This window comes from Notolepis coatsorum (assembly GCF_963971535.1).
Source record: "Notolepis coatsorum genome assembly, chromosome: 2".
Taxonomy (NCBI): domain Eukaryota; kingdom Metazoa; phylum Chordata; class Actinopteri; order Aulopiformes; family Paralepididae; genus Notolepis; species Notolepis coatsorum.
The window spans coordinates 698,410-726,272 of record NC_140166.1 but is presented as its reverse complement, the minus strand read 5'-3'; the positions used below and the strand labels follow the sequence as shown (position 1 = coordinate 726,272).

The window sequence follows — 27,863 nt, the reverse complement described above, 5'->3', positions numbered from 1 at the left end:
AAATGTACTTAAGTACGTAGTACTCGTACTATCGTTTGTGGCCGTCTTCTGTAGTTCGTCACTCTGACTGTCTATTCTTCTGATAGCAGGTGTTTAATCAAAGATCCCCGCTTTATAGTCTTGCACAAGGACCAATCAGCATGGGTATGGGCGGGTTCATTTTCCATTGATGGGGATTTGATCGGCTGTTTTTAAATAAAGAGCGGCCGCAGGATTAATAACGTTAACGTTAGTTCGGCCAGAGAAACAAATATACTAATTAAAATGGTTGGACCTGCGAGGTTTGTACTTTGTACTTTGTAGGTCTGCATTTTAAATGTAAGGAGTAAAAAGTATGTTTTTATTCTCTGAAATGTAATTGAGTAAAAGTACAAGTATACAAACCTAATAATACTCGAGTAAAGTACAAATCCCCAAAAACAGTGTTAAGCTGTAGGAATATTTCGCCTAAAGGTACATGCCTAAGTAAATGGAAGATTGCTCCACTTCTACAAGGTCAATTCGCATGGTCTAGCATGTATTTACAGTGTCAGAAATATTGTGTCTGTTACTAGGCTGAGTAAATTGTAATGAAGAAAAGCAGAATATAAATTATGATTTATTTGTGCATCTTTGATGGTGAATAATAGCATGTTAAATCTGCGTGGTATGAGAAAATGCTCACTGAGCTCATTCAACACCTTATTGAGATCATGTGTACAAAAAATCTAAGCAAATGAATAAAGGGAAGATGATTAAACAGAAGGATTTGTAGATACAATAATAAATGATAATCGATTTTAATTATAAATTAATATTTGACCTTGAACTTGACCTTGACCTTATTATGGCCAAATCATACATCTATGGATAGGGAAAATGCTCCTCTCTCCAATGGCAGGGTTGAATCTGGATTTAGTCATTTCCTTGCGGTTTTACGATAATTAGCATTTTCTGATAAATTCGTATTTCCGATAAATCGTATAAAACATTGGTAAAAATGAAAATATACACTTTGACTACTGTTTTTGATAGGGTTATGGTCTTTACTCTTGGCTACAAAAAAAATATTTAAAAACATTAACCTCTTAACATCCAAGGGCCCACATGTGGACGATTCTTTGCCGACCTCTAGTGGCTCGGGTGTGCATTTCTTTTAATACAATATATAGATAGAATTAAAGCCCTATTTGTTTCCTGTCGATTGCCCTTGTACACATTACCACCCCGACTCCCGGGGCTCTAGCTCCGTCTGTTAGGGTTTGTAACCGACCCCAAGCGCAACGGCACAAAGAGTTGTTTCAGAGTTAGCCAAAGCAAGGGCGTATTTATTCTCAGAGTCACAAGATTGAATTAGGTTGAGCAACAGAACAAACGGGGAATCTGGCATGTGAAGATTGTTGCGGCTCTGCAGATTCTCCCAGTAGGTGGTGGTGAGGAATTAGCTTGTGACGTCTGAAGCCGCTCTGCAGATCCTCCCAGCTTTCACTCCAGGTGGAACGGAGAGAGAGAGAGAAACCCGAGTTAGCCCAGCGCACAACAGATACAGAGAGGTGACTGATCCAAACAAATATCCAAGTGACTTGATCTTCGGTGTGATACACACAGTTAGCAGAGTCCAGAGAAAAAACAATACGGTAATCCAAAGTGTAAATCCAACACAAAAAATAGGTGAGAACAGTATAACAAAAACGGGATCTCTTCGGTGTTTCACAAACACAAAAAACTGGTGATCCAAAAAGAACTGTTTCCAAAAACTCACCAGAGCGCAACGCGTAAAGCGGGCAGATAAACGAGGCGCAGCTTCGTACGGGGAATCCGAACACAACCCCCTCCAATGTACAGTAAATTACCAAGTATGGTCTTGTCAATAATCCAATGTACAGTGTTTGATTGTACAGGTGTACAGTGTCCCCCACCCACCCCTCCTACCCAACCCCCCCCCCCCACTCCTACCCAACCCCCCCCCCACCCACCCATCCACCTCCAATGTACAGTCCCCCCCCACCTACCCAATCCAATGTACAGTTTCTATGTCTAATGTATATACTCTTTTCTTTCTGGACTCTTTTTGTATCACAAACAGTACTGTAATTGCAAATCTGGTATGTCATAAATGTATAGATGTAGCAGTACTGTCTATCGGTATGTCATGTATGTCTCATATGTTACGATGAATTGAAAATGGGGGACCCTGATGTAAACAAGACGAAAGTCTTTCTCTGGTCTGCATCCCCTTAACAATTGTATGTATTGAGCTGTACTGTACTGTACCCATTCTGCAATCTGTTAATAAAGTTTTCAATCAATCAATCAATCAATCAATCAGGTTCTCCACAGGGATACTTCACGAAAGTCCTGGGGAGCAACAGACAGGGAACAGCGACGGGGAAGACAGGCAAATGCAGGAGAATATTCAAAACGATCCAACATCGATATTAGGGGGATCAGGGTATATAAAGCCACAGGGCGCTGATGACAAGCTGTGACAGCTGCGGGATGAAATTGATCATTGCTCCAGAAGCGTGTGGTGGGGAGAGCACCAATCAACACGGCACCTTACAGGAAAGAAGCGTGTGGCGGGGAATGCAATTAATTAACAAAATACCTTAAAGGAACGGAGAGAGTGGGTGGGGAGCGGACCAAACCTCACACCGTCAATCATTTGGCAATCTCGAAAATCTTTGCACAGGGTTGTAGCCAATGAGTGTGGCCTTCCAATGATACCCCATGATATGATAATTGTGGATCTAATACGGTCTCTATTGATCGATTTATGATAAAGAAAAGTTAAGGCTTAACAGGTTAAGTGTTGTAACAAAGTACAATTACTCAAGTACTTTACACCCCTGGGAGAGAGTCTGTTGGCCTCACGGGCGGGGGGGGGGGAGTCTGTTGTAAATCTAAGACAGCGGCCCAACATACCCATGCTAGACCAGGGCTAGCCCCAGCCAGGCCAAACACAGCTAATGGAGACACATACCCATGCTAGACCATGCTAGACCAGGGCTAGCCCCAGCCAGGCCGAACATAGCTAATGGAGACACATACCCAACCATACCATGCTAGACCATGGCTAGCCCCAGCCAGGCCGAACATAGCTAATGGAGACACATACCCAACCATACCATGCTAGACCACGGCTAGCCCCAGCCAGGCCAAACATAGCTAATGGAGACACATACCCAACCATACCATGCTAGACCATGGCTAGCCCCAGCCAGGCCAAACATAGCTAATGGAGACACATACCCAACCATACCATGCTAGACCACGGCTAGCCCCAGCCAGGCCGAACATAGCTAATGGAGACACATACCCAACCATACCATGCTAGACCACGGCTAGCCCCAGCCAGGCCAAACATAGCTAATGGAGACACATACCCAACCATACCATGCTAGACCACGGCTAGCCCCAGCCAGGCCAAACACAGCTAATGGAGACACATACCCAACCATACCATGCTAGACCGTGGCTAGCCCCAGCCAGGCCGAACATAGCTAATGGAGACACTAATCCAACCATACTATGCTAGACCGTGGCTAGCCCCAGCCAGGCCGAACATAGCTAATGGAGACACAAACCCAACCATACCATGCTAGACCACGGCTAGCCCCAGCCAGGCCGAACATAGCATATAGAGGAGGTGTGTACAAGGTCTAATATATGATCCCATTGTTCATCTGTGATGGTAATTCCCAGGTCTTCGTCCCATTTAGCTTTTAGGGAGTCTAAACAAGTTGGGTCTATCCAAAATATTTTATCATATATAATTTAAACAAGCCCTTTTCGCCCAGTACTGAGCGATAGGAGGGCGTCAATCCTCGAGTCTGGAGGACGGCCAGGGAATTGTGGGAATTGGTTCTGAACAAAATGCCTGATCTGAAAGAAGCGGAAAAGGTGGGAGTTTGGAAGACCAAATTTTTTTGATAATTCTGCAAATGAGGAGAACACACCTCCGGAGTAGAGGTCATTAATAGTTAGCAATCCTTTGTTTGCCCAGATTCTGAATACAGGTTCCGAGCCACTTGTTTAATAGGGATTGAAATGGGCAGTTGGGATGTTGCCACAGACCAGAGTGAGTATTTTGAAGAGGAGATTTCCATCTGAGCCCATTGGGGCTTCTTCCTCCCTTTTGGTCCTCCAGTAAAGGAGTTTGTTTATATTACATGCCCAGTAGTAACAGTAATAGATTAGGCAAAGCCGAGCCCCCTTCTGATTTGGGAAGTTGCATGACTGTCCTCTTAATACGTGCTATTTTGTTACCCCACAGGAATTAACTTATAAGTTGGTCAATCGAGGAAAAAAAAGCTTTGTTAATGAATATTGGTATATGCTGAAAAGCATATAAAAATCGGGGTAAGACCACCATTTTTATCAGGTTAACTCTTCCCAAAAGTGAGAGGGGGAGAGAGGACCACCTAGTCAGATCCGACTTAAAGCGATCCAGTCGAGGACGAATTTTTTTTGCGAAGAGCTCTGTAGGTGATTTGGCCATGAAAATCCCTAGATATGTGAATCCTTCCATGGCCCTTTTAAAGGGGAAAAGCGATTGAGGAAGCCGTTGCGCAGATGCATTAACAGGTAAATATTCACTTTTCTGGAGATTACGTTTGTACCCAGGGAGCTGCCTATGCTGTTCTAGAATGTTTAGGATAACCGGGATGGACGATGACGGATTGGAGACATAGAGTAGGAGATCATCGGCATATAATGAGAGTTTATGAACCAAACCGAACCTCTCGATCCCCTCAAATCTGTTCTCATTGCGAAGCCATATGGCTAACGGTTCTGCGGCGAGCGCGTAGAGTAAGGGAGAAAGCGGACATCCTTGACGGGTGCCACGATAAAGCGAGAACTGGCCCGACTTGATACCATTTACATTAACCGAGGCCACCGGGGACGAGTATAGAAGTTTTATCCATGAAATAAAACCCGGGCCCAGACCGAATTTCTCAAGTGTATGGAACAAGTATCTCCATTCCACTCTGTCAAACGCTTTCTCAGCATCTAGGGAGAGTACCATTTCTGGTGCGCCAGTCGTGGTTGTGAAAAGGATATTTAACAGCCTTCTGGTGTTGAAGAAGGACTGCCTGTCCATGATGAAACCTGTCTGATCCGGGTCTATCAGGAATGGAACCACCTTCTGGAGACGGCACGACAGGACCTTAGCCAGTATTTTACAATCCACATTAAGGAAAGAGATTGGTCTGTAACTGCTACAGAGGAGAGGGTCTGTAATGGGAAATATTAAAGGACTAAACGATGAGCCGTTTACAAATCATTCTGAGTCATTATCAATAATAAGAAGAACGTTTATTAACAATAAGAAGAAAGGTTATTTCACCGTGGCCACGTATGAAAGGACAGTCTATAGTCAGAGACAATATGTTAACCCACTAGCGTCTGGCCATAGACTGACCCAGAGCGCTGTTCACACATATGTTAAATACACAGTTGTCAGACATAACATAATATATCAGATATGATGACGAAGGTAAACAAAAATGGTTTTCAGTCAGCGGGAACAACAACAAAGAAGTTATGGCTGGCGCGATGTCAGTCCATTGGAGTCTTCTTAAAGAGACATACACACATTAACCAGTCAACCTGGTCATACTGAAAGTCAAGCTGTATAACATGATATCTCAACACAGATCTATAAGAACATGATAATATATTTCCACGACAGGTCTTTACCTTTTTTGAGCAACAGGGACAATGACGCTTCTGATAGCGTAGGTGGCATTTGGCCCTTTAGAAGGGAGTCGTTATATACTCTTAGTAGAAAAGGGGCAATCAACATGGAGTACGTTTTATAAAATTCTGTAGTATAGCCATCTGGCCTGGGTGATTTACCACTTTTTAAAGATTTAATTGCCTCAGTCACTTCAGAGATGGTTATAAGCGTGCCCAACTCTTCGGCTTCCGTTTTATTTACTTGAGGGTAAGTAAGAGACTTGAGGGGGTTCGGGCGATCCCAGTCCTGCTGGGAAGACTCCGACGTGTAAAGTTTAGAATAATAGTCAGAGAAAATTTCAGAAATTTCCGTAGGGTCTGTTGTAGTGACACCTAAGTGGGATTGTATTCTGGGGATCAGTCTGGAGGCACTCGCCACTCGTGCTTGGTACGCAAGCAATTTTCCTGCCTTGTCCCCTTGCTTGAAAAAACGTTGTTTGGTGTGTAGGAGTAGTTTCTCGATCTTACTAGTTGAGAGCAGATCATATTGTGATTGAAGCTGGAGTAGTTTTTTTTATATAGAGCAGGGGTGGGTTTGGACGAGTACTGGATGTCTAACTGTTTGATTTCATCTGATATACCTGTTAATTTGGATTGTTCCTGCTTCCTAAAATGAGAGGTAAAGAAGATAGCCTGTCCACGGAGATATGCCTTAAAGGCCTCCCAGAGTATGTCGCTGTTAATTCTAGGCATGTCGTTTATCTCAAAGAAGATTTTTATTTGTGAATTAATGAAATCCTTAAATTCAGGTTCAGATGGTAAGTGGGAGTTGAATCTTCAAAATTTAGAGGGTGTCTACCCTGGGGGAAGTTAATTTCAACGGATGTCGGGCATGATCGGAAATGACTATACTATGGTACTTAATAGAGATTACATTATGTAGTAGTTTTTTATCCAGTAAAAAGAAATCTATCCTCGAATATGTGTGGTGGACATGGGAAAAGAAGGAGAAAAGTTTATCGGTAGGACATTTTGTTCTCCAAGGGTCTATAAGGCCAAGCTGTTCCTTGTGAAATTTTAAGATGTTAGCCGCTTTGGAGACGGTAGTACGTCTATCAGACGATCTGTCAAGTTCTATGTTTTGGACCTGGTTAAAGTCCCTTCCGATAATTATGTGGTGATCATTAAGGTTAGGTATCGAGGAAAATAAGTTGGATACAAATGTATCATTGTCCCAATTCGGTGCATATATTGAGGCCAGAACCACAGGAGTGTTCTGCAGTCTGCCCGACACTATAACATATCGTCCGTCAGGGTCAGTTAAAATGGTGGAAGGCTCGAAGGGTACATCCCTATGTATAATAATTGCAGCTCCCCTGGCTTTTGCAGAGAATTTAGAATGAAAAATGTGTCCCATCCATGCTCTCTTAATGTTGGGGATATCTGAGGTGCAGATGTGTGTCTCTTGTAAAAAATAAAGGTCACCCTTGAGATGTCGTAGGTGTTTAAGTACCTTGTTTGCTTTGATAGAGTTATTCATCCCTCTGACATTCCATGAGACGAAGTGGATGTTTCTGCCAGTCACTGCCATGTTCTGTTAAGTGTATATACCTGAGTTGAAAAGATGAAATAGTGGAAGAAGGGAGAAAGGTAGAGGGGGATAAAGAAAAAAGGGAGTAGGGGGGGGGGGGGGGTTGACGCACACACATGCACCCACACATCCATACACAAGCATACTCACCCGGGGGTACAGCCCTTGGTCCCTAGGGGAACAGTAACAACCTTTGTATCTCTCAGGATACGCTCCTTCCGGTGGAGACTTCATCCTCACTCCTATTTTCTCCCGTTCATTTCAAACAGTTTCCAATATAGTTATGGATACATTTTAAACTGTGTTTAAAGAACATTCAAACAGCAAAAAAAAACAAAAAAGAATGAACAAATTCAAAATAAAAATTAAATAAAAATGTAAGATATTAGCAACACGACTCGGGGCTCATCCACTAGAGCAGTGGTTCCCAACCTTTTTCCCCCCAGGGACCCCCAAACATCTCTGATGAAATTCGCGGACCCCCTCCTAATAAGATACCATAAAATACGTTTTTTTTTTTTTTCATTTTAATAACAAACTGCTTATACACAGGCATATGCATCACAATTAGACCCACTATGCTTCTTTGACTTGTGCCTTCAATCAACAAATCTCATCTTGCACCATATGCATTTCAAAATGTTTGGCCAATATTCAAATGCTGTATTCATCCTCTCAAATCAGGCCCTAATGGTGAACGGTTTGCATTTATGGAACAAATCAATGCAACAAATTAAACTAAATATGAGACAGGAAATTCCAATCAGTAGCAGAGAGAATCTGTCCTAGCTGGGTTTAATACCTTTTTTTTTCATTTTAATAACAAACTGCTTATACACAGGCATATGCATCACAATTAGACCCACTATGCTTCTTTAACTTGTGCCTTCAATCAACAAATCTCATCTTGCACCATATGCATTTCAAAATGTTTGGCCAATATTCAAATCCTGTATTCATCCTCTCAAATCAGTCCCTAATGGTGAACGGTTTGCATTTATGGAACAAATCAATGCAACAAATTAAACTAAATATGAGACAGGAAATTCCAATCAGTAGCAGAGAGAATCTGTCCTAGCTGGGTTTAATACTTTTTTTTTGTCATTTTAATAACAAACTGCTTATACACAGGCATATGCATCATAATTAGACCCACTATGCTTCTTTGACTTGTGCCTTCAATCAACAAATCTAATCTTGCACCATATGTATTTCAAAATGTTGGCCAATATTCAAATCCTGTATTCATCCTCTCAAATCAGGCCCTAATGGTGAACGGTTTGCATTTATGTTGAATGAAGTAAGAATCCACTGCAGTAAAAATATCCTTATCCTTATCAAATAAGGTTGACTGACATGAGAATGTCCTGCTTCAGATCCTCATTTTCGATATATTGCACATAAACGATAAGCACAGCCTCGTCTGCGACAGTTGTAGTTTCATCAAGTTGTATGGCAAATGGACCCTTTCTAAGCTTTTCTGACAGCTGCTGCTCGCAATCACTTGACATCTTATCAATTCGGTCTTTCACTACATTGTTCGAGAGTGGTACTGATTTTAGTTTATCCGCCACCTGTGGGCCGCACAGTTTCTAAACCATTTTGATGCAGGCTGGTTTGATGAGCTGCTCGCCAATATTATGCAGTTTCTTTGCTTTTGCAATTAAAAGCAAACACTCAAAGGAGGCTTCGGTAGCCTTCTGTAAATCACTGCCACCCCTGCTCCACGCTACTCTAACATCAACAGGCTTGTTCGCCTTGAGAGACTGTTTTTTCCTCCGAAAAAAGTCCGGATCCTTCCCAAAAAAAAAAAAATACCTCAAATCATCTGTGGTCTGGCGGACCCCCTGCGCCCCCTGGCAGACCCCCAGGGGGTCCGCGGACCCCAGGTTGGGAATCACTGCACTAGAGCATAGACGTAAAAGTGCTACTGATGGCTTTCACTCAGGAGTGTGACCCATAAAAAGTTAAGAGTGCACAAGTATACTGAGGCGCTTCAGTGTGCCTAGGTTAACTTATAATTTAGTGGACATAAGCAAAGTTTGCTTCCAACCTATAACAGCTTAAAGAGAACGTCTTTAGCCCCTGCTATCATGCAGACTAAGGACATAACAATTGCGAAACCTTGAGAAAGTTGAGAAAGAGGCGCCACTTTTTCAATGTTAAAGAATAAAATAATAATAATTAAGAGGTCTATGCAGTTACAAGGGTTACACGAATCAGGGACATCAATGTGTACCTAAAATATGTATAGAAAAGTAATATGGTTAGCTACATTTGGTAGTGTTGGAGACCTATATCTTCAGACATTAAAAAGAAGCGTGTACAACTTGAGTCGGTTCAGTCAGTACCCTGAGTACTTACTGAAACATGTATACAAAACCCCCATCACCCAGTAAATACTGTCCGGCTTGCTTGTATTGAGACCTTCAAACAGTAAAAGGAGCGTGTGCAACTTGAATAGGTTCACCCTTCTGTATAGGTGGCCACTCTATTGTGACTAAGCAATGTAATCCAACCAAAGTCAATAAATTCAGCCGCACATTTAGTATGTTGTAATCATGTCTATTGCTATCGGTGCTGGTTTCACTTGGCCACAAGGTGTTTGTTAGACCTAATTAAATGGTCTAATACATTTAAACCCAGTCTCTCTATATGTATCATTCAGCGCACTGAGTACTACTGAAACATGTACATAGAACCTTCATTATCTAGTCAATCTGGCCCAATCTATTTATCTTGCGGCCTTCAAACAAAGGGAACGTGTGCAATTTGAATGAGAGAGAGCCACATGTAAAAGAAGAGATAAAACGTTTTTTTTTTTATTCGAATCAGCGTCGGCTATTTGGGAAGCATGAAATTCTGTTTAAAAAACCAGTCCAACTAGCGTTAATAGTATCTCCCCATGAAGTGTAAGTGTCAGGTCTACTGTGACTGAACAGTTTAGTCCAATCAATGTCTATAATTTTAGTCTTGCATTTTACATTTCTTGTCCATTGCTGCCGGTGCCAGGTTAGCTTACCCCTAGGTGTTCGTTAGATAGCCGTCCATGCTAGGCTAGCTTAGCCTTGAGGTACTTTTCAGCATCACCAACAGTCATCAAGCGTAATCTGTCCCTGTTCTCCTCTGTAATCATCAGTTTGGCTGGGTATTGAAGGCTGGGCCTCAGCCCACGTTTGTAAAGTTGTGCCATTACCTCGCGGTACGGTGCTCGCTGTTCCAACACAGCCGGGGTATAATCCTCATAGAAAGCAATTTGTTGACCGTTGTACAGCATCTCTGCCCTTCTCTTGCTGGCCTCCCGGATCACCCGTTCTTTGGTTTGATAGTCGTGGAACGTGACGATAACGGGCCTAGGCCTTTCACCTCGCTTCGGTTTAGCTGCTAGCGACCTGTGTGCGCGGTCCAATTCCGGAGGGGTAAGGAGGGTTTCTGCCCCCAAAACCTGGGATAAAAGGGTGGCGAAGAAGGATGTTGGTCTTGGGCCCTTAATTTGTTCTGGTAGTCCAATGATCCGGAGATTGTTCCGCCGCCCTCGAGCCTCGAGGTCCTCAGCTTTAGCTTTTAGCCTAGCATGGCTAGCACTCAGTTTGGCACATGTAGCTTCCAGCGACACCATTCTCTCGCTTACAAGTTCCGCATTCTCCTCCAACAGACCCTCTGTCTGTTGTCGGCCACGTCCGACTGAATTTGGTCAAGTTTATTTTCCAGAGTGGTAATGGCTTTTCTAAACTCGGAAGTGATAGCCACTTTGTGGTCTTCAAGCAGGGTAGCTAGCCAGGCCTTGCTAACAACGTCGTCTGTTTCCTCTTCTCTGTGAACATCGCACCTTTTTGGTTTTGGAGTCTTGGATGTCATCTTTGTGAAGCCTTTTAGTTAGTTAGGTGTATCGCTACTGGTATATAAAAATAACTGTGAAGGTTTGGAGTCTTAAAACGCAGAAATAAAAAAAAAAACATGAGGGAGAGAGGGAAAGCACGTCTCACGCCATGCTAACCATACCGGAAGTCCATCTGTTGTGAATTTGTGTTAATTAACCATTATTTTATGATGTCTGGATCTCCGCCCCCTGCTGTGCTGGAGGCTCCTCCTTGTCGTATTGTCTGCCTCAGCAGGTTTCTTTCCTACGCCCCAAGTTGCTGAAGCTAACGTTGGTTTCAGTTTTCTCTCCGACACAACGACTCATCTACACTGTAATGAGATCTTTACGTCATGAATACGAGGCAAAAGAATACTAGTTGATCCGATCACAGCTCCTTAACCCTTTCACTACCACACTACAGAAGGTTAACCTTTCACTACCACACTACAGAAGGTTAACCTTTCACTACCACACTACAGAAGGTTAACCTTTCACTACCACACTACAGAAGGTTAACCTTTCACTACCACACTACAGAAGGTTAACCTTTCACTACCACACTACAGAAGGTTAACCTTTCACTACCACACTACAGAAGGTTAACCTTTCACTACCACACTACAGAAGGTTAACCTTTCACTACCACACTACAGAAGGTTAACCTTTCACTACCACACTACAGAAGGTTAACCCTTTCACTACCACACTACAGAAGGTTAACCTTTCACTACCACACTACAGAAGGTTAACCTTTCACTACCACACTACAGAAGGTTAACCTTTCACTACCACACTACAGACGGTTAACCCTTTCACTACCACACTACAGAAGGTGAACCTTTCACTACCACACTACAGAAGGTTAACCTTTCACTACCACACTACAGAAGGTTAACCTTTCACTACCACACTACAGAAGGTTAACCCTTTCACTACCACACTACAGAAGGTTAACCTTTCACTACCACACTACAGAAGGTTAACCTTTCACTACCACACTACAGAAGGTTAACCTTTCACTACCACACTACAGACGGTTAACCCTTTCACTACCACACTACAGAAGGTGAACCTTTCACTACCACACTACAGAAGGTTAACCCTTTCACTACCACACGACAGAAGGTTAAAGGAAAACTCCAACATTTTGGGAAATTAGCTTATTTGGCATCTACCCTGGAGTTAGACAAGAAGATACATAATTTTTTTCTTCTCTGTGCATGCAGTAGTAGTAGGAAGACACGCACCATTAGCCTAGCTTAGCGTCAGTCACTGGAAGTAGGTTCCTCCATTAGCCTAGTTCCCAACGTCTTCCTACTCCTACTGCATGCACAGAGAAGAAATAGGTATGTATCTTCTTGTCTAACTCCAGGGCCCTCATTTATCAATTTTTCTTAGAAAGTATTCTATTTTCATACGTAAGCACAGAATTTAGAATGTGTGCACGCACAAAAAAAACAGGATTTATCAACCGTGCGTACACAGGTCCTACGCTCCTCCGTGTTGATAAATACCTCTTTGTTCTACCGTCAATGCTCGTGCATGATTATCCATATATGGTCATGAAACACCCCCCTTGGGATGTGAAATAATGGACTGACCCGAGCGGAACTCTGAGAAACTCCACAGGAGATTGTTCACTGAGGCGCTGCCGAACCAAGAAGACACAACGCGTATTATGGGATAAATAAAAGGCGGACTTGTAAACGGTGATGTCAGATATCAACGGCTCACTAAGACCATTGCTGCAATTCTGCCTGGACAGCTCAAAATACTAATAAAGACCGTTCGTTGACCACTGTTTGGCGTTGGTGGTTTGATTGATTGATTGAAAACTTTATTAACAGATTGCAGAATGGGTACAGTACAGTACAGCTCAATACACACAATTGTTAAGGGGATGCAGACCTGAGAGACTTTCGTCTTGTTTACATCAGGGTCCCCCCCTGTTGTTGTCGGTATTAGCCTAATACCGACAACAAAATAGATGCCTCTAAAAATCATATACTATTAGGTAGCCTATATGAATTACATATAATAGCAGCCATAGCCTACATTATGCAACAGTAACTTGCGCATACCAGTGTATGCGACGGACCAGTGTATACTTTTTTTTTTTTTTTTTTTTTTTTTAGCGTTTATCGCTTTTCTGGCCAAGCATGACCGACAGATACAGGGTGAAACGGGATATAGATCAGGGGAAGACATTCTGGTAAATGACGGCGGGTCCGGGATTCGAATTCGAGTCCACCAGATCCGTGACGCAGCACGGTTTTCCCCGACGCAGAAATAGCGCCGAGATATGCGGTGAGCTACTGGAGCTCCCCAGTGTATACCTTATATCCTATCATATTCATATTCATATAATAGTTTACTCTATCAGCATACCAGCATGTAATACGTTCTGAGTGTGTATCTACCTCAACTCCTTATTATTTTGCGCATAGATTGCAGAAATACGGGAACGTTTTGATTTATATTAAAAGGCTTTGACATTGTAAAACTAAATACGTGGAATTCTGTAAGCAGAATACAAGTCATATCACCCACACGATATATGCTCTGTGTCCAGAGCATGTATGCTTTTCATTCATTTAAGACACATTATTGCAAGGGTTTTGTAATACACATACACCCTCTGTTCTCATTGCAATGCGTTTTTTATTCTTTCTCATACAGTAGGAAGGGGGAAGAACACTATCGTGGGTGTTCATATGACTTGTATTCTGCTTACAGCTTCGAAATTCCACGTGTTCTGTTTAACGTAAAGCCTTTTAAATATAATCAAAACGTTCCCGTGTTTCTACGGTCTGTGCGCAAAATAATAACGAGTTGAGCTACGCGGAGCGCAGTCAGTCAGTACACCCCGTATATTCCGATAACGCTATATAAACCATGCTGCATTCATTCGGAGATAAATACCTATTATAGGGTTTTGACCATAATTACACTACTGTTGCTATTTTACAATGAACTATAATGAATTACGGTTCATACAGAACACGCCAGTGTTGAAACTAATGCACAGAAGCTTATTTCCTTGTTGTAATAATATATTCTACCAACGGGCACCAGTTACGCATGCTCTGGGCTGTGCGTAGATATACGCACAAAGTCAAGTTCACATTCAAATTGATAAATCCCACACTTTGCTTAGAAATGGTCGTACGCACGGGTTAAGCACATATCTGTGCTTACGCAACGTTGATGAATGAGGGCCCAGGGTTCCCAAAATGTTGGAGTGTTAAGATACATACCTTTTTCTTCTCTGTGCATGCAGTAGGAGTAGGAAGACGCGCACCGTTAGCCTAGCTTAGCGTCAGTCACTGGAAGTAGGTTCCTCCATTAGCCTAGTTCCAAACGTCTTCCTACTCCTACTGCATGCACAGAGAAGAAAAAGGTATGTATCTTCTTGTCTAACTCCAGGGTAGATGGCAAATAAGCTCATTTCCCAAAATGTTGGAGTGTTCCTTTAACCTTTCACTACCACACTACATAAGGTTAACGCTTTCACTACCACACTACAGAAGTTAACCCTTTCACTACTACACTACAGAAGGTTAACCTTTCACTACCACACTATAGAAGGTTAACATTTCACTACCACACTACAGAAGGTTAATCTTTCACTACCACACTACAGAAGGTTAACCTTTCACTACCACACTACAGACGGTTAACCTTTCACTACCACACTACAGAAGTTAACCCTTTCACTACTACACTACAGAAGGTTAACCTTTCACTACCACACTATAGAAGGTTAACATTTCACTACCACACTACAGAAGGTTAATCTTTCACTACCACACTACAGAAAGTTAACCTTTCACTACCACACTACAGAAGGTTAACCTTTCACTACCACACTACAGAAGGTTAACCTTTCACTACCACACTACAGAAGTTAACCCTTTCACTACTACACTACAGAAGGTTAACCTTTCACTACCACACTATAGAAGGTTAACCTTTCACTACCACAATACAGAAGGTTAACCTTTTCACTACCACACTACAAAGGGTTAACCCTTTCACTACAACATGACAGAAGGTTAACAGTTTCACTACCACACGACAGAAGGTTAACACTTTCACTACCACACGACAGAAGGTTAACGCTTTCACTACCACACTACAAAGGGTTAACCCTTTCACTACAACACTACAGAAGGTTAACCCTGTCACTACCACAATACAGAAGGTTAACCTTTCACTACCACACTACAGAAGGTTAACCTTTCACTAACCCTTTCACTACCACACTACAGAAGGTTAACCCTTTCACTACCACACTACAGAAGGTTAACCTTTCACTACCACACTATAGAAGGTTAACCTTTCACTACCACACTACAGAGGGTTAACCTTTCACTACCACACTACAGAAGGTTAACCCTTTCACTACCACACTACAGAAGGTTAACCTTTCACTACCACACTACAGAAGGTTAACCTTTCACTACCACACTACAGAAGGTGAACCCTTTCACTACCACACTACAGACGGTTAACCTTTCACTACCACACTACAGAAGGTTAACCTTTCACTACCACACTACAGAATGTTAACCTTTCACTAACCCTTTCACTACCACACTACAGAAGGTTAACCCTTTTACTACCACACTACAGAAGGTTAACCCTTTCACTACCACACTACAGAAGGTGAACGCTTTCACTACAACACTACAGAAGGTTAACCTTTCACTACCACACTACAGAAGATTAACCCTTTCACTACCACACTACAGAAGGTTAACCTTCCACTACCACACTACAAAGGGTTAACCCTTTCACTACAACACTACAGAAGGTTAACCTTTCACTACCACACTACAGAAGGTTAACCTTTCACTACCACACTACAGAAGGTTAACCTTTCACTACCACACTACAGAAGGTTAACCCTGTCACTGCCACACTACAGAAGATTAACCCTTTCACTGCCACACTACAGAAGGTTAACCCTGTCACTGCCACACTACAGTGTGGTAGTGAAAGGGTTAATGACATCCATATCAAATCATCATATAAAGTTGGAACAAAGGTTATAACTCGACCTCCTCTGTTTGTGTTGATTAACACACATGTTGATGTGATGGTTAACACATGTCATTCGGTGGATGCTGTTATGCAACATGGTTTCCAGTGATTGTACACGTTTGTGTTATTAGGTGGTCCCCAGTTGGAATCAAAGCCTTAGCCTAGTGTTAGTCGCTGTTAAAAGGGTAGTTCTGATCTTTGGAACCCTCGCCTTTGAAACCGTTTGGAGACGCCCTCTTCTCTTCCCAGCAGAAGCTTCTCTTCTCCACCCTGTCTCCACCAGCAGTTAGCTTCCCTCCTCCACCCTGTCTCCACCAACAGTTAGCTTCCCTCCTCCACCCTGTCTCCACCAACAGTTAGCTTCCCTCCTCTCTCCTGTCTCCACCAGCAGTTAGCTTCCCTCCTCTCTCCTGTCTCCCCAGCAGTTAGCTTCCCTCTTCTCTCCTGTCTCCCGAGCAGTTAGCTTCCCTCCTCTCTCCTGTCTCCCCAGCAGTTAGCTTCCCTCCTCTCTCCTGTCTCCCCAGCAGTTAGCTTCCCTCCTCTCTCCTGTCTCCCCAGCAGTTAGCTTCCCTCCTCCACCCTGTCTCCACCAGCAGTTAGCTTCCCTCCTCTCTCCTGTCTCCCCAGCAGTTAGCTTCCCTCCTCTCTCCTGTCTCCCCAGCAGTTAGCTTCCCCCTCTCTCCTGTCTCCCCAGCAGTTAGCTTCCCTCCTCTCTCCTGTCTCCCCAACAGTTAGCTTCCCTCCTCTCTCCTGTCTCCACCAGCAGTTAGCTTCCCTCCTCTCTCCTGTCTCCCCAGCAGTTAGCTTCCCTCCTCTCTCCTGTCTCCCCAACAGTTAGCTTCCCTCCTCTCTCCTGTCTCCCCAACAGTTAGCTTCCCTCCTCTCTCCTGTCTCCACCAGCAGTTAGCTTCCCTCCTCTCTCCTGTCTCCCCAACAGTTAGCTTCTCTCCTCTCTCCTGTCTCCCCAGCAGTTAGCTTCCCTCCTCTCTCCTGTCTCCCCAACAGTTAGCTTCCCTCCTCTCTCCTGTCTCCCCAGCAGTTAGCTTTCCTCTTGTCTCCCCAGCAGTTAGCTTCCCTCATCTCTCCTGTCTCCCCAGCAGTTAGCTTCCCTCCTCTCTCCTGTCTCCCCAACAGTTAGCTTCCCTCCTCCACCCTGTCTCCCCAGCAGTTAGCTTCCCTCCTCTCTCCTGTCTCCCCAGCAGTTAGCTTCCCTCCTCTCTCCTGTCTCCCCAGCAGTTAGCTTCCCTCCTCCACCCTGTCTCCACCAGCAGTTAGCTTCCCTCCTCTCTCCTGTCTCCCCAGCAGTTAGCTTCCCTGCTCTCTCCTGTCTCCCCAACAGTTAGCTTCCCTCCTCTCTCCTGTCTCCCCAGCAGTTAGCTTCCCTCCTCTCTCTTGTCTCCCCAGCAGTTAGCTTCCCTCCTCTCTCCTGTCTCCCCAGCAGTTAGCTTCCCTCCTCTCTCCTGTCTCCCCAACAGTTAGCTTCCCTCCTCTCTCCTGTCTCCACCAGCAGTTAGCTTCCCTCCTCTCTCCTGTCTCCCCAACAGTTAGCTTCCCTCCTCTCTCCTGTCTCCCCAGCAGTTAGCTTCCCTCCTCTCTCTTGTCTCCCCAGCAGTTAGCTTCCCTCCTCTCTCCTGTCTCCCCAACAGTTAGCTTCCCTCCTCTCTCCTGTCTCCACCAGCAGTTAGCTTCCCTCCTCTCTCCTGTCTCCCCAACAGTTAGCTTCCCTCCTCTCTCCTGTCTCCCCAGCAGTTAGCTTCCCTGCTCTCTCCTGTCTCCCCAGCAGTTAGCTTCCCTCCTCTCTCCTCTCTCCCCAGCAGTTAGCTTCCCTCCTCTCTCCTGTCTCCCCAACAGTTAGCTTCCCTCCTCTCTCCTGTCTCCCCAGCAGTTAGCTTCCCTCCTCTCTCCTGTCTCCCCAACAGTTAGCTTCCCTCCTCTCTCCTGTCTCCCCAGCAGTTAGCTTCCCTCCTCTCTCCTGTCTCCCCAACAGTTAGCTTCCCTCCTCTCTCCTGTCTCCCCAACAGTTAGCTTCCCTCCTCTCTCCTGTCTCCACCAGCAGTTAGCTTCCCTCCTCTCTCCTGTCTCCCCAACAGTTAGCTTCCCTCCTCTCTCCTGTCTCCCCAACAGTTAGCTTCCCTCCTCTCTCCTGTCTCCCCAACAGTTAGCTTCCCTCCTCTCTCCTGTCTCCACCAGCAGTTAGCTTCCCTCCTCTCTCCTGTCTCCCCAGCAGTTAGCTTCCCTCCTCTCTCCTGTCTCCCCAACAGTTAGCTTCCCTCCTCTCTCCTGTCTCCACCAGCAGTTAGCTTCCCTCCTCTCTCCTGTCTCCCCAGCAGTTAGCTTCCCTCTTGTCTCCCCAGCAGTTAGCTTCCCTCCTCTCTCCTCTCTCCCCAACAGTTAGCTTCCCTCCTCTCTCCTGTCTCCACCAGCAGTTAGCTTCCCTCCTCTCTCCTGTCTCCCCAGCAGTTAGCTTCCCTCCTCTCTCCTGTCTCCCCAGCAGTTAGCTTCCCTCCTCTCTCCTGTCTCCCCAGCAGTTAGCTTCCCTCCTCTCTCCTGTCTCCCCAGCAGTTAGCTTCCCTCCTCCACCCTGTCTCCTCAGCAGTTAGCTTCCCTCCTCTCTCCTGTCTCCACCAGCAGTTAGCTTCCCTCCTCTCCCCTGTCTCCACCAGCAGTTAGCTTCCCTCCTCTCTCCTGTCTCCACCAGCAGTTAGCTTCCCTCCTCTCTCCTGTCTCCCCAACAGTTAGCTTCCCTCCTCTCTCCTGTCTCCACCAGCAGTTAGCTTCCCTCCTCTCTCCTGTCTCCACCAGCAGTTAGCTTCCCTCCTCCCTCCCCAGCAGTTAGCTTCCCTCCTCTCTCCTGTCTCCACCAGCAGTTAGCTTCCCTCCTCTCTCCTGTCTCCACCAGCAGTTAGCTTCCCTCCTCCCTCCCCAGCAGTTAGCTTCCCTCCTCTCTCCTGTCTCCCCAGCAGTTAGCTTCCCCCCTCTCTCCTGTCTCCCCAGCAGTTAGCTTCCCTCCTCTCTCCTGTCTCCCCAGCAGTTAGCTTCCCTCTTCTCTCCTGTCTCCCGAGCAGTTAGCTTCCCTCCTCTCTCCTGTCTCCCCAGCAGTTAGCTTCCCTCCTCCACCCTGTCTCCCCAGCAGTTAGCTTCCCTCCTCTCTCCTGTCTCCACCAGCAGTTAGCTTCCCTCCTCTCTCCTGTCTCCCCAGCAGTTAGCTTCCCTCCTCTCTCCTGTCTCCCCAACAGTTAGCTTCCCTCCTCCACCCTGTCTCCCCAACAGTTAGCTTCCCTCCTCTCTCCTGTCTCCCCAGCAGTTAGCTTCCCTCCTCTCTCCTGTCTCCACCAGCAGTTAGCTTCCCTCCTCTCTCCTGTCTCCCCAGCAGTTAGCTTCCCTCCTCTCTCCTGTCTCCCCAACAGTTAGCTTCCCTCCTCCACCCTGTCTCCCCAACAGTTAGCTTCCCTCCTCTCTCCTGTCTCCCCAGCAGTTAGCTTCCCCCCTCTCTCCTGTCTCCACCAGCAGTTAGCTTCCCCCTCTCTCCTGTCTCCCCAGCAGTTAGCTTTCCTCCTCTCTCCTGTCTCCCCAGCAGTTAGCTTCCCTCTTGTCTCCCCAGCAGTTAGCTTCCCTCCTCTCTCCTGTCTCCCCAGCAGTTAGCTTCCCTCCTCTCTCCTCTCTCCCCAACAGTTAGCTTCCCTCCTCCACCCTGTCTCCCCAGCAGTTAGCTTCCCTCCTCTCTCCTGTCTCCCCAGCAGTTAGCTTCCCTCCTCCACCCTGTCTCCCCAGCAGTTAGCTTCCCTCCTCTCTCCTGTCTCCCCAGCAGTTAGCTTCCCTCCTCTCTCCTGTCTCCCCAACAGTTAGCTTCCCTCCTCTCTCCTGTCTCCCCAGCAGTTAGCTTCCCTCCTCTCTCCTGTCTCCCCAGCAGTTAGCTTCCCTCCTCTCTCCTGTCTCCACCAGCAGTTAGCTTCCCCCTCTCTCCTGTCTCCCCAACAGTTAGCTTCCCTCCTCTCTCCTGTCTCCCCAGCAGTTAGCTTCCCTCCTCTCTCCTGTCTCCCCAGCAGTTAGCTTCCCTCCTCTCTCCTCTCTCCCCAGCAGTTATCTTCCCTCCTCCACCCTGTCTCCCCAGCAGTTAGCTTCCCTCCTCCACCCTGTCTCCCCAGCAGTTAGCTTCCTTCCTCTCTCCTGTCTCCCCAGCAGTTAGCTTCCCCCTCTCTCCTGTCTCCCCAGCAGTTAGCTTCCCTCCTCTCTCCTGTCTCCCCAACAGTTAGCTTCCCTCCTCTCTCCTGTCTCCACCAGCAGTTAGCTTCCCTCCTCTCTCCTGTCTCCCCAGCAGTTAGCTTCCCTCTTGTCTCCCCAGCAGTTAGCTTCCCTCCTCTCTCCTCTCTCCCCAACAGTTAGCTTCCCTCCTCTCTCCTGTCTCCCCAGCAGTTAGCTTCCCTCCTCTCTCCTGTCTCCCCAACAGTTAGCTTCCCTCCTCTCTCCTGTCTCCCCAGCAGTTAGCTTCCCTCCTCTCTCCTGTCTCCCCAACAGTTAGCTTCCCTCTTCTCTCCTGTCTCCACCAGCAGTTAGCTTCCCTCCTCTCTCCTGTCTCCCCAGCAGTTAGCTTCCCTCCTCTCTCCTCTCTCCCCAACAGTTAGCTTCCCTCCTCTCTCCTGTCTCCACCAGCAGTTAGCTTCCCTCCTCTCTCCTGTCTCCCCAGCAGTTAGCTTCCCTCCTCTCTCCTGTCTCCACCAGCAGTTATCTTCCCTCCTCTCTCCTGTCTCCACCAGCAGTTAGCTTCCCTCCTCCACCCTGTCTCCACCAGCAGTTAGCTTCCCTCCTCCACCTTGTCTCCACCAGCAGTTAGCTTCCCTCCTCTCTCCTGTCTCCACCAGCAGTTAGCTTCCCTCCTCTCTCCTGTCTCCACCAGCAGTTAGCTTCCCTCCTCTCTCCTGTCTCCACCAGCAGTTAGCTTCCCTCCTCTCTCCTGTCTCCCCAACAGTTAGCTTCCCTCCTCTTTCCTGTCTCCCCAACAGTTAGCTTCCCTCCTCTCTCCTGTCTCCCCAGCAGTTAGCTTCCCTCCTCTCTCCTGTCTCCCCAGCAGTTAGCTTCCCTCCTCTCTCCTGTCTCCACCAGCAGTTAGCTTCCCTCCTCTCTCCTGTCTCCCCAGCAGTTAGCTTCCCTCTTGTCTCCTGTCTCCACCAGCAGTTAGCTTCCCTCCTCTCTCCTGTCTCCCCAGCAGTTAGCTTCCCTCTTGTCTCCCCAGCAGTTAGCTTCCCTCTTGTCTCCCCAGCAGTTAGCTTCCCTCCTCTTTCCTGTCTCCCCAGCAGTTAGCTTCCCTCTTGTCTCCCCAGCAGTTAGCTTCCCTCTTGTCTCCCCAGCAGTTAGCTTCCCTCCTCTCTCCTGTCTCCCCAGCAGTTAGCTTCCCTCTTGTCTCCCCAGCAGTTAGCTTCCCTCTTGTCTCCCCAGCAGTTAGCTTCCCTCCTCTCTCCTGTCTCCCCAGCAGTTAGCTTCCCTCTTGTCTCCCCAGCAGTTAGCTTCCCTCTTGTCTCCCCAGCAGTTAGCTTCCCTCTTGTCTCCCCAGCAGTTAGCTTCCCTCCTCCCTGCTGTTAATCCTCAGTCTCCCACTGATTCACTGATCTTTAAAAGGACTCCACTCATCCTTACTCAAGTTACATTCCTAATTCTGCTAAACACGGTGTAAATGTAAACAGTTCCGTAAAACTGAATGATTAAAGAAAAGTCCTTGTGTGCAGTCAGAGTATATCTGGCAACCTGCACTCTCGGCTTCACTACCAGCAGGGCTTTACGACTTCTTGTGGTTATGTTGTTAAAAGGGAATCTTTGCTGACAGGCTCTGTCAACATCCAGCCCGCTATAGCTCATGTTGCCACGCATTACCAGAGACAACCGCCGTCTCCCAGAGGCTGAAAATCAATGGTTGTGATACTGACACCACACGGCATCAAACACACGCAGTTCCCCCACGTCTTAACAAGGTTGTGCTTTGGCAATCGCAGACGGCCACTACAGGGCCAAACGTCTTATTCAGCGATATCCTGCTTCACACTCACACAGTTCCACACGGAGCTGCCAGTACGACCACAGGCCGTCACTTCTGCTCTGAGCAGCTCCACTGGAGCAGCTGGGTGATAAAAACCTTCGTATGTCATAATCACGGCGAGAGCCTTCTTCACTCCTCCTCCCCCACATTCACGGCAGAAGCCTCACTCACCCCTTATCCTCTCACACCCTTATATGGGCAGCATCCATTCTCCTGATTCACACGCTGCCAGCTCATCAATCAACACGGCTGTGACTCATCCCCTCATCAACGAGATGGTACTTCAACCTGCAGATCCTGTCCTACCCTCGTCGGAGTGTTAAACTAGCTTCCTAGGTACGATGACGAACCTTGCAACCCAGTCCTCATTGTTATACCTTGTCCTAACCCTTGTTCTCTATATGCCCAGGACCTCCGCTCCAGTACACCTCCTACCTGGACATCCCAAGCTGCACAAGGAGTGCTCCTGCTCTCATCCACGGCACACTCCCATACCTGTCGCACATTCCTTTATTCACTGTCTGTAACCTGTCAACTTGGGAGTATAATATTAAAACACCCTAAAACGCTCCATTCTCTCTCCTCCTGTGTTCTGCTATTGGGCTCCGCCAAACCCCATCCTCACATCGTAGGCTACTGTCTTTTACTATTATGCAGATTTTGATCTAATGCTGCAATAAGTGAAAAGAATAAGCTATATATTAGAGGTGGGCATAGATTAATTTTTTTAATCTAGATTAATCTATCTGCAATCCTGGATTTAATCTAGATTAATCTAGATTAAAATGGCTAAAAAAAAAAAAAAAACTGCCGAAGGCATTCAAAATATGTGTGTTCTACCCAAATAATGACCAGAAGTAAGTCCTTACTTTTTCTTTCCTCCTTATGTTTCTCAGGCCAGGTGGCCCATTACATTTTACATTTACATTTAGTCATTTAGCTGACGCTTTTATCCAAAGCGACTTACAAGTTCTGTACGACAAGCCATCAGGAAGGGCACAACTCTATCAGCTGAGTAACAATGTTCATCAAAGTGTTGAGTGCTACAGTGTAGGTTAGTTTATTAGGACAAGTGCATGACAGTATGGTTAGTTTTTTTTTTTTTTTTTTTTTTAATTCAGATAATTGTTGAAGAAGTGCGTCTTTAGTCGACGGCGACGCCATTACACCATGAGCCCATCTCCCGTTTCCAAAATGCATTACAGACTGTTTGAAAAAGCTGTTTTGCTATGATAATTGGTAATGAAATATCAAAATAATGTTCAATAAGATGTACTTGTGTTTAATAAGTTGTTTTATTCAGAAGTTAACACAAATAAATAATATTACCAGTACAGTACAGTATCTAGCACTCTCAGGAGCAAAACAGAAAGAATCATTTCAAACTTGAACTATGTGACATGGCTTGAATCAACTGCTCCAGTGGAGTTGCTCAGTGGCCAATAGTGTCAACTGTGGTTGTACTGGGCAGCTCCCAGGTGTGAATGGAACTGTGTGAATGTGAAGCAGGGCGTTCCTGAAAAAGAGCATCTGTGCTCAGCGAACCTACCCTGGGTAAATAAAGGTAAAAAAAATAAAATGTAATTTTTTTTTATTTTTTTTTATTAATGCGTTAATTATATTATCGCGCGATACTAGTATAGCGGTAACGCAGCACGTTAACGCCGTTAACGGCCCAGCTCTACTATATATCCATGTTGGATATAATGGATATACTGTTAAAAAAGCCATATCCATGTTGGATATAATGGATATACTGTTAAAAAAGCCATATCCATGTTGGATATAATGGATAGTTGGATACTGTTAAATAAAAAAACAACCTTAAGGGTCAACTTAATTGCATTTTTTTCTTTTCTTTTTTCTTAATGCATTGCCAAAAGATCGGATCGGGAAAAATCGGTATCGGCAGATACTCAAAATCACATGATCGGGATCGGATCGGGAGCAAAAAAATGCGATCGGGACATCCCTACTAATTATGTCTGATACTAATATGCACTCAAGAGTGTAGCACTCAGGTTTGACACTGTCACTTACCCTGAGCTGCCAGAGTTGTACCCAGAGAAGGTAAAGATGACTTTGAACTGTTGAACAGTAATCCAGAAGTAACAGTAATCCACATCCACCACTGTAAAAAAAAGAAGATTTTATATGTCTGCACTTTATGTGGTCATTTTATGTCTATTCTATTCTAGTCTATTTTATTGCACTGCACTATTTCATCTGTCTATTTTATCTTACTCTTTTTATTATTGTCTATTTAAAACTGAATCAAACCATAAACAAGGTTAGATCCTAGATCCTAATGTGACGTCCTAAACTGTGATGTCTGCACTTTATGTGCTCATTCTTTTCATCTTTTTCCTGTTGTGAAGCACTTTGAGCTGCAGTTTCTGTATGAAAGGTGCTCTACAAATAAAGTTTATTATTATTATTATTATTATTATTATTATTATTATTATTATTATTATTATTATTATTATTATTATTATTATTATTATTATTATTATTATTATTATTATTATTATTATTATTATTATTATTATTATTATTATTATTATTATTATTATTATTATTATTATTATTATTATTATTATTATTATTATTATTATTATTATTATTATTATTATTATTATTATTATTAATATTAATATTATTATTATTAATATTATTATTACCCTTCCTGCTGACTTCCTTGCAGGGGAACAGTGGCTGAAAGTGGTTCAGCTTCCCTATAAACAGAGGAGGTGATCTCCTCCTGATGCTGTCTGCTCCTCTTAACACCAGCGCAGCAGAACATTACACTGATTCCTGCCGGGAACGGGTCAGAAGACCCGACAGCCTTTAGAATGGAGATGGGAGGGAGAGAAGGGAGGGAGGGAGGAATGGAGATGGGAGGGAGAGAAGGGAGGGAGGGAGGGAGGGAGGGAGAAGGAGAAAGGGAGGGAGGCAGAGAGAGAGGGAGGGAGGGAGAGAGGAAGGGAGGGAGAAGGAGAAAGGGAGGGAGGGAGGGAGAGAAAGAGGGAGGGAGAGAGGAAGGGAGGGAGGGAGAGAAGGGAGGCAGGGAGGGAGGGAGGGAGGGAGGGAGAAGGAGAAAGGGAGGGAGGCAGAGAGAGAGGGAGGGAGAAAGGGAGGGAGGGAGAGGAAGTGAGAAGGAGGGAGAGGGAGGTATAGAGAGAGGGAAAGAGAGGGAGAACGAGAGAGGGAGAGGGAGGGAGAGGGAGGGAGAAGGAGAGAGGGAGGGTGAGAGAGGGAGGGAGAGAAAGGGAGGGGGGAGAGTAAGGGAGGGAGAAAGGGAGGGAGAGAGTGAAAGGGAGGGAGGGTCAAGGAGGGAGGGAGGTGGCCGCTCAGCAGAAATAGCTGAAATAACGTTCTAATTCCATTTTCCTGAAGTCATTTTGAAATGTCAGAAACCGTGCTGCAGATAAAACGGGTACTTTTAGAAAAAGTCATTGAGTGACAGAGCTGGAGCTCGACCGAGTGACAAGGAGACATACTCTTTTTTATTCTTATTTATTCCACAGATTTTGCCAACACCACTCGTGCCAGAGCGTTCGCGCCCCATACACGTGAAAGGTATCAAAACGACCGGCCTGCCTATGGCAACAGCGGTCTTCGAACTCGTAAAAGTTTCACCGCACCGTCTGGCTACGAATCGACTTTAAACGGTAACATTACGGAAATGCATTGCAATTTAGAGTGCGAGATCCACCGATTTTGCAAACACCGCTCGTGCCAGAGCGTTCGCGCCCCATACACGTGAAAGGTATCAAAACGAGCGGCTTGCCTATGGCAACAGCGGTCTCCGAACTCGTAAAGTTTCACCGCACCGTCTGGCTACGAATCGACTTTAAACGGTAAAATTTCGGTCCCATTGGAAATGCATTGCAACTTAGAGTGTAGCAGCTGAAATAATCTTTTTTCCCCTACCTTGGGTGAATTGCGAGTGTGATCTCAATTTTGGACGTAGAAATAAAACAAACACATCAAAACGATGACACGGCTGTCAGCCCGCTCACAACAGAAAAATAAATGGAATTGAACAACTGACGACCATTTCTTTGAAGGTTCTCCTCCCCATTGACCGCCATGCAAATCCACTCTAGGAATAGCTTTTTTCTCACTCTTTTTTAGCCTTCTGTTCCGATCGCCGAAGGAGTGCCACAATATCGCACACAACCCTTCGCCTACTCATTGTAGTGCTTTTGTGCGCGTCACAACGCTTCATCTCTTATAGTTTTCTTTTAATCAACGTGACAATGCAGTCATGTAAAGAAAATTCAGAATATGCAAGTCATTGTGCTCATGGCTGATTGGTTCAGCCTTAACAGCTGTGAGGCTCAGGGGCGTCTATACAAATAGTAGCTCTAGTTCTGCAGACCCCTCTCTGATTGGTTGAGCTCCATTTCTGCAGCCCCCTCTCTGATTGGTTGAGCTCCATTTCTGCAGCCCCCTCTCTGATTGGTTGAGCTCCATTTCTGCAGCCCCCTCTCTGATTGGTTTAGCGAAGCCCCTCGCGCGTAAGGTTATCGAGGTGCTCTCGCCAAGAAAAGAAAAACAGTTAATGCCTAACTAGACAGTTACAATATAACATTTAGATTAACACACAATATAACATTTAGATTAATTAACCCAGGCTGGTGGTCAAGTCAAGTCAAGAGTTTTATTAATATGGCAGCTAATCTCACAAAACGCGTCAGCAATGATGAGCGTTTTACCTGTACTCCGCCATGTGAATCTAATGTGGATGCGTACCCTGAACTTGTGGTAGGCCTCGACTTTCGTCTTGTTTACATCAGGGTCCCCCATTTTCAATTCATCGTCTTGTTTACATCAGGGTCCCCCATTTTCAATTCATGATAACATATATGACATAACATATATGACATACAGGTAGACAGATAGACAGTACTGCTACATCTAGACATTTATGACATACCAGATTTACAAATACAGTACTGTTTGTGATACAAAAAGAGTCCAGAAAAGAGAGGCTATACATTTGACATAGAAACTGTACATTGGAGGAGGTTGGGTGGGTGGGCCGTGGGGGGGACTGTACATTGCTTCTTCTAAGTGTCTATGTCAGTATTTACTGGCTTTCAAAAAAAGAACATCTTGTTGCTTGTGTGTTGAAGGACTTTTTACCGAAGGGTTACACATATCATGTCTGCACGTACAGACGTGCGGTGAACCCATCCTGTGTTGACCATACCTCTTTTGAGGCCACTGTGCGAATGACTCACCAGTCTGAGGAGGAGATCCTGGTGTGGGCAAGGTCGATGCAGGTCACCTGGAGAGTGGCCCATACAAGACCCAAGAAGATCATCTTCAGAGTATGTTGTTCTTTTAGAGTTGGTATGGTCAACATTCCCTGAGAAGTGATTTTCCACTTTCAGTACGTTCAGCTGAAAGGTCATTTATGGCTGATACTATAATATTTGTCTCCAAATATATGATGGCTCTGGATCATTTGACTCTTATTTACCATTTCAACCACATTTGCATAACTACAGTGGATGTCATTACTTGGGTTCATGGGTTCATGACAAAGCAACATCTTGGGAGGATCTTTCTGGTAAAATAAATATCTTATAATTTGTATACAGAGAGACTACAGGTGCCAGCACTGTCGTGTTACTTTGCACGGTAACAAATACGTGAGTCCTCTG

The 27,863-nt window shown here is 45.3% G+C and overlaps 1 protein-coding gene across 1 annotated transcript in view; it reads right to left on the bottom strand.

Annotated features, from left to right (window-relative positions):
• LOC311248895 (interferon-induced protein with tetratricopeptide repeats 1-like) overlaps positions 1–27,520 on the bottom strand; it is a gene marked incomplete at both ends in the record, with an annotated part of 111,268 nt that extends 83,748 nt beyond the window's left edge. The window contains one exon of the mRNA XM_084338124.1: positions 27,438–27,520. Within this exon, the coding sequence (XP_084194250.1) occupies positions 27,438–27,520 (83 nt within the window). The remainder of the gene's footprint in view (positions 1–27,437) is intronic.
• Between the last annotated feature and the right edge of the window lie 343 nt (positions 27,521–27,863).